The 10,756-nt window shown below is 45.1% G+C and overlaps 1 protein-coding gene across 1 annotated transcript in view; it reads left to right on the top strand.

Moving 5' to 3' along the window:
• Positions 1-9,655, top strand: part of LOC121536003 (hedgehog interacting protein) — a 44,467-nt gene extending 34,812 nt beyond the window's left edge. The window contains exons 12-13 of the mRNA XM_041843274.2: positions 6,233-6,381; positions 6,865-9,655. Coding sequence (XP_041699208.1) covers positions 6,233-6,381; positions 6,865-7,061 — 346 coding nt within the window. The 3' untranslated portion in view covers positions 7,062-9,655. The remainder of the gene's footprint in view (positions 1-6,232; positions 6,382-6,864) is intronic.
• Positions 9,656-10,756: the final 1,101 nt, after the last annotated feature.

Raw genomic sequence — 10,756 nt, forward strand, 5'->3', positions numbered from 1 at the left:
TCGCACACAGCTGATAATGTGCTGGAGTTTTTGGTGATAAATATTACTAGAGGAGATGTGACTGGCACAAAGGGTGGCTGCTAATCATTGTTGTATGCGTGCTAAACATTTTACCATGTGTTTTACTCTATAAAAAATATTTTTCGATAATGATGAATCTTTAACAAATGATGTTTGCGTCAAGCCAAGTACATGTGAAAAACATTTATCCCAGCACACCAGGAGGTATGTACATGGGGTGTATGAATTCCCCCCTCCACCGCAGGCAATAACTGAGACATGTGTAGGCCTTGAATGTCACTGATATATAGTCTGAATAATGAGACATTACATTGAACACAACCAGATCCTCTCACTTTCTAATTCAAACCAATTGCTCATCAAGCAGTGTCTTTTCACCCTCAACCACCCACAAATCATCCAATCCCCCTTTTCAGCACGCTGTAATGGAGAACTAGAGATCCTCATGTAGGTTTAGGTTATTCAGCTTAAGTGAAGTTGGTAGGGAGGCATGTGGCGCATCTCAAAACATTTCACTGGGCTTACAGTCCAGGAAGGCGCCAGAATAATGTTTCCTTAAGTCCACTTCACTTTCTTGGAGTGTGTGTGTGTGGGACAATAGAAACAGATCCCTGGCTAATTATTGCTAAGGTGATGACAGTACCACCCAAGTCACAATTCATTACGCCACAGATGTTTCTATGGGCCCCTTGCTGCCCCGCTCAACGTTTTATTTATGTTTTCTGGCATGGACAAATTTTTCCCAAACAACAATTCTTTCCACCCATATTTTGAGCTTGTTTAGTCTGTATAGTGGCCCCTGTGGTGTTGTGAGTCCGGCTTCTACACACACACACACGCACACACAAACACACACACACACTCACTTCGTTATTAGTATCTCGTTACAGGGAGGATGGAGAGGGGGAGGGAAGGAGGCAGCCAACGTTTCTGACCTTGCTGTGTTATCACGTCTGGTGGGCCACCCGTCCTCCTCTACCCCTCCTGGGGTACCTGGCGCCCCCTCACCCTCCTCCTTTACAGCAGACTTGTATTTTTGAGAGGCGAGCCTGTGGTGGTCCAGGGGTCCCACAACATCCACCATCCACCCGCATGGTGTTTTCATTACATGTGTTTGGGGAAGAGGAGGGGGGCGTTAGGAGGTAGGAGGCTGGGGAAGAAAATCACCTAAACCCCTCTGTGATGTTGTGGGGTAAACACACGTCCCGGCAGCACGCTGACTTCATTTGTAGGTATTTGTTTGTCAGTCGGGTACCGTCCAATAATAAATAGGCCACCATGCGTCTCAGTAACATCTGTATATTGTTGTGTCTGTGTCCCATGTGGACACAGAGGCAGAGTAGGATCATGTGGCATTGTTTACTGGCTCTACGGTGGAAGGAGACAGAGCTGTTTAAAAATACCATGCAGCCTTGCCCGGGATTCAAACCTACTCCATATGCATCACACGCACACGCACAAACATTAATACACACAAAAACATATCATGTGTGTTTCTGCGTGTGATGCATATGGAGTAGGTTTGAATCCCGGGCAAGGCTGCATGGTATTTTTAAACAGCTCTGTCTCCTTCCACCGTAGAGCCAGTAAACAATGCCACATGATCCTACTCTGCCTCTGTGTCCACATGGGACACAGACACAACAATATACAGATGTTACTGAGACGCATGGTGGCCTATTTATTATTGGACGGTACCCGACTGACAAACAAATACCTACAAATGAAGTCAGCGCGCTGCCTTGTCTTCCCCAAGGCTTCAACAGGTTTCAGCTCTGTTTCGAATGTTTCTTCTTCTTTTTCCTCTTCCCCTCTTTCTATAATTAGATCAGTGTAATGTCTGATTGAGACATGCAATGCTTCATTGAATATGTCTTATCTCAATTGCCCTGCCACACGCAGTCAGAGGTCCCCATGAGAGAGAGAGAGGGAGAGAGAGAGAGATACTTTTATTTATTTCTGGTGCTAACATCCATGTAGAAGCAGAGGAGGAGGAGGCTTCATTCCTTGAGAGAGGAGAGACACAAACAAACACAGCCTCCAGATATTGGGTGGGTTGATTATGTGGTGGATGTCACTGGCCACATAGTAAAGCTGTACAGAATGTAACTGCCAGGTTGTTTATTGTGTATAAGAATGGAAGGGACAGAACCACATTTTATTCAAAACCAAATTCTATCCTGTCCTTACGATTCCATCTGGAACCTGAATGGGGGAGAAATCCTTTTCGTAGCGAGACCATTGAAACAGTTAGAACTCCTGCTGATAACGGTAATAAAAATAGTTTGTCTTTCCATTTAAACAGGCTTTTATCCAAAGAGGGAGAAAAAGGTTCTCCTGTATCATAATACACTTTTCACTCAATTTATGCTTTAGTTTAGTCAGGTGCAGAGTCCCCTGATTGAATTGTGTTGAGTAAAGAGGTTGAGAAGCCCCAGTGGACATAGAATAGGGCTCTGGGACCTCCTTTATGAAGTCACTATGGAAGTCACAAATGACAGGAAGCACTGGGGAGAAGGAGCAGGGAGGTGTGTGTGTATGGTACGATAGCGCCCAGCTCCCGGCATACTGGCCAAAAAAATCCAGCTCTTTTATTCAGATGTCCCTCCTAAATCTTGCTGCTGCGCTACTGTGGTCCTTCCCTTGACAAAGCTGCTCCACAGTTCCACTGAATGGCCCTGGCTCCTACAATACACAGTACATTTCTGACACAATTAAAACAAGGGATGAAACCACAAAGAAGACCCCAAACAATGGAGCCGGATGACAAAACAGCCAAAGGACTCACACTGGGCCGTTTGATTAAGCTATTGTCGGGAGGCACAATGTACACCACTCCAGGGCTTTTTTCTCACATACACCTCATGCCAATCAAGCAAGCCCCCAGCACATAGCCTCAACACATTCCTTCCTTCCCAAAACCCTCCGCACCAACTCCCAGCCTACCAGCCACCCATCACTATCAAAGCTTTAAGTGAAATAAATCTGATAGTCGCTAGAGCATCCCTCACTAATAGCATCCCCTTTATCAATCAGCTGTATGATCTGATCTGGGGTGACGTTTGAGGTGGTAAGGTATTATAAAGAGGGCTGTGTTATGAATAAGAGGGAGCTGATCTGGGATCAGGCCCAGCATATTGTCCCTGGCTGAGGTCTCCTGTTCTAGAACAAAGGGGGAGGTGGGAAAGGAGGCAGCTGAGCCAAGCAGAGCTCCATACACCCCTCCCCTCCTCCCCACCACCACCCCGCCTCCCACCTCCATTCAGCCACTAGAACTAAACTCTTTGAAAAAAAGGTGCTATCTAGAACCTAACAGGGTTTTTCGGCTGTCCACATAGGATAACCCTTTGAAGAACCCTTTATGGTTCCAGGTAGAACCCTTTTGGGTTCCATCTAGAACCATTTCTACAGAGAGTTCTACATAGAACCTAAAAATGTTCTACCTGGAACCAAAAAGGGTTCTCCTATGGGGACAGCCGAAGAACCCCTTTGGAACCCTTTTTTCTAAGAGTGTTGGGGACCAGCCAATAATGTGTACAAACCCTGGATGGCTGATGCTGTGTATTGGCCATTGAGAGGTTTTTGAAACCACCGGTCGGCCATATTGGCACTCCCCAGTAGGAGCAGTCCGCCATAGGAATTAATGGAATTCTACAGTATTTCAATTGAAAGTTTCAAGGACAAAATTACATTTATTTAAATATGTGTGTTGTTGTAGTGGGGACAGTAACATTAGTAATACAAATAATATGTACTTTAAGGAAAATGTTTTTGTATAGATTTTTTTATGTTTAGCTCACATAATTTCATTTAAAATTATGCATTAAGGTGTCTGTAATATGATACATGTGGCAAAAACGAGTGTAGACATTAATAAATGCATTTCAAAGCTTCCAAAATATTTTTTACAACGATGAGGTAGTGCCAAGATGGAGGCACGGTGGCTTCAATACAGCGCCCCCTAGCAGTCATCTCGTGTATATATAAATAATTGGGACCAGCCTGGCCCAGCCCCGTGGACACTCAAACTAATAAGCCGGCCCTCCTTTAATTTATCAGTCTGTGTTTTATGCAAGTGTCCTCGCCGAGTTGATACATTCCCACAGTGCCTGTTGACCCAGCTGCCTTTGTCAAGTGGCGCTCCGGCAGGTGTTGTTTTCACCCGGGCCCATGGCCACCCATGGCACTGATACAAACTGATGAGGAGCGCTAGCCGTGGCTGACCCCTGCCTGCCTGACACTATTAACAGTGTTGTACCCCAATCCTCCAGGGACTAGCTGTCCCCCTTTCCTCTCTCTCTCACCCTGGTCTCTTTCTCCCGACTCCATCACTCTCCCACCCTCTCTCTTTCTGTCCCTCCTTCTCTCCGTTTTAACAACTTGCAGCCTGTCACAACAAAGGCCCAGAGTGTGGATGAGAAAAGACACAGGGTTGGGTGGGTGCTGAGGGGAGCGGAGCATGGGAATCGCCCCCGTCCCCTCCACCCCCCCTAGAGACCCCCTTTAGGCTCTGGTACTGCCCCGGGACTGCCATCAGTCAATGTGGCTGTCAGAACAACACTCTCCCAGCCACGGGGTTCAACGCCCCACTCACACACCCGCAGGACCCTGACCAGGACCCCCTAACTCACTCACACACACAACACAGGCCAGGAGCCCCTCCTTTGAGCACTAACCAACAGAGCACTAACCAACCACAGTCAGTAAGTCAGTTAATTCACAACCAGACCCCAATATCACACTCAGTTGTGGCTCCTGTCTGTCCATTGGTCATTAGATCTCTATAGCATTATCTCTCTATAGCATTATCTCTCTACAGCATTAGATCTCTCTCCAGCATTATCTCTACAGCATTAGATGTCTCTCTAGCATTATCTCTCTACAGCATTAGATCTCTCTTCAGCATTATCTCTCTACAGCATTAGATCTCTACAACATTAGATCTCTACAGCATTAGATCTCTCTTCAGCATTATCTCTCTACAGCATTAGATCTCGCTACAGCATTAGATCTCTCTACAGCATTAGATCTCTCTACAGCATTAGATTTCTACAGTATTAGATCTCTCTTCAGCATTATCTCTCTACAGCATTAGATCTCTTCAGCATTATCTCTCTACAGCATTAGATCTCTCTACAGCATTAGATCTCTACAGCATTAGATCTCTACAGCAGCCAGAGAGTCCAGCACCTAGAGTGTGTGTGTGTGTGTGTGTGTGTGTGTGTGTGTGTGTGTGTGTGTGTGTGCGTGTGCGTGTGCGTGTGCTTGTGCGTGTGGGTGTGTGTGTGGGTGTGTGTGTGTGTGTGTGTGTGTGTGTGTGTGCCTGATGGATATATCAGTACACTGCCTGGCTGAGGCTTGTCTTGCCTCAATAGTCAATGCTGTTCAGCCCTAGCCACACACACAGACACACACACACACACACACACACAAGCTAACAGACAATTCACATTTGAATTCCATCACGTAGAACGCTGCAATATTATTTCCAGATTTCTGAGCCCGGGCTGGAGCGTGATATGAAATGATCAAACTTTAAGCCTCATTTGGGCCAGTGCGTGTGTTCAATGTTTGTCTTGTCATGAGATGATCACAATATGTCTGTTTAGTGTGCCGCCTGTTGGCAGTGTGGTTGGATATGTTTGCAGGTGTGTGGTACATCTGTGTGTGGTGTTTATGAGTCTCCTGTCATGCTGAATTGAAGCTGCTCCCGGTGTTCTAGACACACACACAGCCATGTCCTCAGTGGAAAGAAAACTCTGGTCCAGCCATTCAGTCAGTCCACCATTCCAACCTCCCAGCCTCCCAACCTCTGATGCAGCACTGTATGCTCCAAATGAATGAATTATACATCAAAAATGAATTAACAACATTCTAGAAACTGAATATTCCAGAAAGAACCATGTCACACACAGAGTCTCTCCGTACTCAAACATTCATTCTCCCCATGACTCCTTTCCATCACATCAATGTTATGTAAAGGCCCATTCTGGTGGAGCCGTTTCCTCTGCCCTGTTTTACATGGTTAAGTGTTCTGCTGCTATGGCACCACTACTGCCTCCTCTATAGTGTGTGTGTGTGTGTGTGAATATGGTGTGTGAAAGAAAGGCCACATATCTGTATGTAATGCCTCAGAGCAGTGTGTGTGTGTGTGGGTGTGTGAGAGCCTTTAGAGTGTGTGACCGTTGCCCTCCCTGTGTGGCCACTGCAGGCCCGCGGTCCCTAAGGAGTGTCAGAGACAGGTGGAGGCCCCGGAGCTGCTGGGAACGGCCTGCTCACGGCAGTGTAAGAACGGATACTGCACCCCCACCGGGAAGTGTTGCTGCAGCACCGGCTGGGAGGGACCCTTCTGCAGAGTGGGTGAGTCAGAGAAAAGTGCTGTTTGAAATGTTCAACCATAACCTAGAACTTTACATAATAACCCTCTGCAGAGTAGCAGAGACCTACTGTATAACAAGAGTTACACAATAATGTGAAGAATTCTACTGTATATCTTGAGTAATGTTAATATTAATCAAATAGGCTACTTTGGATCCATAATGGACACTTATCACATAAAGTGTTTATGAATGTTTTGTTGTCGTCGCTTGTCATTGTCATATACATGTTATATGATATCCTCTCTCGCTCCTCTCTCTCTCTCTCTCTCTCTCTCTCTCTCTCTCTCTCTCTCTCTCTCTCTCTCTCTCTCTCTCTCTCTCTCTCTCTCTCTCTCTCTCTCTCTCTCTCTCTCTCTCTCTCTCTCTCTCTCTCTCTCTCTCTCTCTCTCTCTCTCTCTCTCTCTCTCTCTCTCTCTCTCTCTCTCTCTCTCTCTCTCTCTCTCTCTCTCTCTGTGTGACACAGCTAAATGCGAGCCAGCCTGTCGTAATGGAGGCGTGTGTGTTGAGCCCAACAAGTGCCTGTGTAAGAGCGGCTACTCGGGCGCCCAGTGTGAGAAGGGCGAGCGGGGCATGCCTAGCGACCAGGAGAAGGACGGCATCCTGGACCACATCATAGACATGACCTCGTACCTGCTGAACCTCACCAGCTACATCGTATAGGGGCACGGGAAGGGGGTCCGCTCCCACCATGACCCCCTAACTGAACCTCCAGCAGACTCCAAGGAGAAGCCCAAGCAGAGCCTCCCTCCTCCGTGATTCATCCCTGAGACATACACCCCCGTCTGGAAATACCCTGTCCCCGTCACCACCCGGACTCTGGTCATCTTCCTGCCCATAAGCTCCACACTGTTGACCGTACAGTAGGCTACAGGCCAAGCATCCCTCCAGAGACCATCACACAGACAGACACAGCAGTGTGATGGTTGAATGCATGGCTATCGTCGTCTATGGTCTAATCGTTGGACCTCCACTGTGGCTACATAAGCTCTTTTATACTCTTCTTCTCCAGGAGAAAATTCCTCTCCTCTCTCTCCCACTCTGGAACCCCCATGCAGATGACTTGATATTAGCACTGCACCCCTGCTGAGAACAGAGGGAGACCCCCTCACGTTCTCTCGACACACAAAGAAAAACGGCGGCCATTTTGACTGAAACCTTACAGAGAGCGAAGGGCGAGTCGGCTGAACTGAAGCACAGCGATGCGTGCGGAGGCGTGGTGACTAAGTTAGCCCCCAGGACTGGAGAGTGGACAGCCCAATATTGAGGGTTAGCTTTGGGTCTGCTTTCACCAACAAAACACAGCCTATATACAGCCTTTAAATGAACATGCTAATCTCTTCAGCATCAGTAATGCAATAATACTGACACTGACTGAAGAGTTTCTGATAATCTTACTGTGCCATGTATAGAGCCCCATACAAAGTCCTGGACTATCTTGTGTAAAGGCGCTAATACGAACGACCAATAATGCCGTAATGTCACAGTAATAATTATGAGGTTTATGGAGTTATTGTTATTTTGTCCTACTGTTTCTGGTTTGTGGGCACATCTTCATAGAAAAAGCTACGTATATGATACTTCATGATACAGCGGTATAGATTTGTTGTTCATCGCTCACTTGACATGCTACCAATGTACAGAATGGATCCATAGCTGAAGAATGAGTGTCTTTGGACTCAACAGGTATCTATAGATCTATAGAGTTTATATGGCTGTGTCCCAAATGACACCCTATTCCCTATATAGTGCACTACTTTTGATCAGAGCCCTATGTGGCCCTGGTCAAAAATAGTGCGCTACATACAGAATAAGGGTGCCATTAGGGACAGAGTCTATGACATTGTTAGGATTGAGCTCATAGCTTTGTACTCCCAATGTCAACGCCAGTTTCATACATCTGAAATGGAGTCATCAACTCCATGCACTGTAATGTCATGTTTTTTTGTGTTTCACAATCAAGGGCAGACGATTATGTTGGGACTAGTACGGTGTTAAACAGCAATGACATTGTGACACACACACACACTAACACAGTGGCACGCAGCAAGTCAAATCTCACTCACTCTTAATCGCTCATACTGAACACAGAGACTCGCTACTCAACTTCAGTGTGAATTATAAAGGGAAAGAAGCGCACGGTGATGTATATTTCATACATATAGAGCTGAACTAAGTACTACTTAGCCTTGCAAAATAATATAGCATTACTATTGTTTTGATAGAGGAGGGTTTATTTTTTTAACTGTAATAATATATGGGAGAGGACGGTGTTTGTAGAAAGTGGTTTTGCATTAAGCTTGAAAAATCATGTATTTTATTTTCATTTCTTTTTTTTGCTAACACAAAATGTATGCAGTGTTTTTCCACTGTATAAAGACACACAACAACACGTGCAGTACAGATCGGCACATTGTGTTAAAGATAATGCATGTCTATACCTGAATAGAAGAGTTTGGAACCGATCACTGAGACATAACACAAGGGTCTCTCTGTGTTTCCTTCCCGTAGTACACCTCTGCCTGTGGCATTCAACTGCAGCATAACGGTCGGAGGTTGGTCTTTGTTTCAGAAATGATCCAAGTTTCGCTAGGCCGCCAACTTATTGGAGGCTGTTCACAGTCAGATGAGAAGAGTTCCTCCAGGTTGATCAGATGAAAGATGGTTTCACACCAGACACTCTACTCTACCTACTGTGAGACGTTCAGATAAGACAGATGGAATGATAAAATGTGTCAAGTATGAACCCAGACTTCTTTGATCCACTTTGCGGTGAACTGTGATCCCTTAACAAATTATTAGTAGAAAGAAGACTTTGCTCATCTCAAAGCCAGGGATCTAAAACGTCTTCAGCGAGCCAAACGACAAAAAAAAAAAAAGACTATAATTATTTTGGAGCCCATCGTCTTTCTTCAGAAGACTGTATAAAACACACTCGTCACTAATCTACATGTTGATCAGGATTGGTTCATTTGATATACTGCCATTGCAAATTCCTTGATACCATATTAATATTGAGTCTCATGACAGTAGTTCAGCAAAGAGCAAAGCAACCCTTTACATCTTGTGCCAATTTTGACTTTTTTAAGTGCCTGCCCCCCACAAAATAGGAATATCTTTATTTCTATGATCATATTTTGTTTTGAGTTCACATTCTAAGCATGGTTAGAAGTGTTCAGAGTTTTCCAGTCTCTCTCTCTCTCTCTCTCTCTCTCTCTCTCTCTCTCTCTCTCTCTCTCTCTCTCTCTCTCACTCTCTCTTTTCCTTCTCGCTCTTTCTCTCTCTCTCTCTCTCTCGCTTTCTCTCTCTCTCTTTTCCTTCTCTCTCTCTCTTCCTTTTCTCTCTCTCTCTCTCGCTCTCTTCCTTTTCTCTCCCTCTCGCTCTCTCTCTCTCTTTTCCTTCTCTCTCTCTCGCTCTCTCTCTCCCTCTCTCTCTCTCTCTTGCTCTCTCGCTCTCTCTCTCTCTCTCTCTCTCTCTCTCTCTCTCTTCCTTTTCTCTCCCTCTTGCGCTCTCTCTCTCTCTCTTTTCCTTCTCTCTCTCTCTCTCGCTCTCTCTCTCTCTCCCTCTCTCTCTCTCTCTCTCTCTCTCTCTCTCTCTCTCTCTCTCTCTCTCTCTCTCTCTCTCTCTCATCCTCTCTCTCTTTCTCTCTCTCTCTCTCTCTCTGTTTTGTTTTCTCCTCTGTATCTTCAATGACAGCAGTTGTTGAATCTCTGTCTCACCAGTGTTCTATCTGGTCTATAATGCGTCAAATGGAACTCATGCTGTAATGTCGATACTATAATTTTAGCACTTAATGTGAAACTTGCATTTTAGCTGCTGAGACGGCGTGGTGTGAATAAAATAGAGTAACCGTTTTCATTATTTAAGTAGTTACGCAAACAAAGTTATTTAAGTTCTCTACAATTGTTTTTACCGCTGTATGTGATGATTTTGATTTTAATACATTTAATCATGTATTGTAAATAAAACCTAGGGCTATCTTTGTTTCTTTTCAGAAATATCTATATGTCTATTAAAGTTTATAGCATGTCTGAAAACCTCTTGTCACTGTGTCTGTTTGATGATGAGGATGATGATGATGACGTTGTAGCGTAGAGCAGAACATTCTTCTTGAATAACAACCCATAGAAATAGTCATAGAATCTATTCATTATATTTCTATGTGACTAACAACCCTTGCTCCTGCAGGAAAGGAAATTATAGGTTGTTGCAGGATGATTACAAATGGAGACAGATTGAGGCCTTCTGCCAGGGTGTGGAACAGTGACCTCACCTTCAATGTATCCTCGTAATGTTAGATCTGAGCACCCAGAGGTTGTCTACAGTAGCTAGTCTGTTTGGCCTTAGATTTCTAGATT

This window comes from Coregonus clupeaformis, chromosome 22, assembly GCF_020615455.1.
Source record: "Coregonus clupeaformis isolate EN_2021a chromosome 22, ASM2061545v1, whole genome shotgun sequence".
In the NCBI taxonomy this organism is placed as follows: Eukaryota; Metazoa; Chordata; class Actinopteri; order Salmoniformes; family Salmonidae; genus Coregonus; species Coregonus clupeaformis.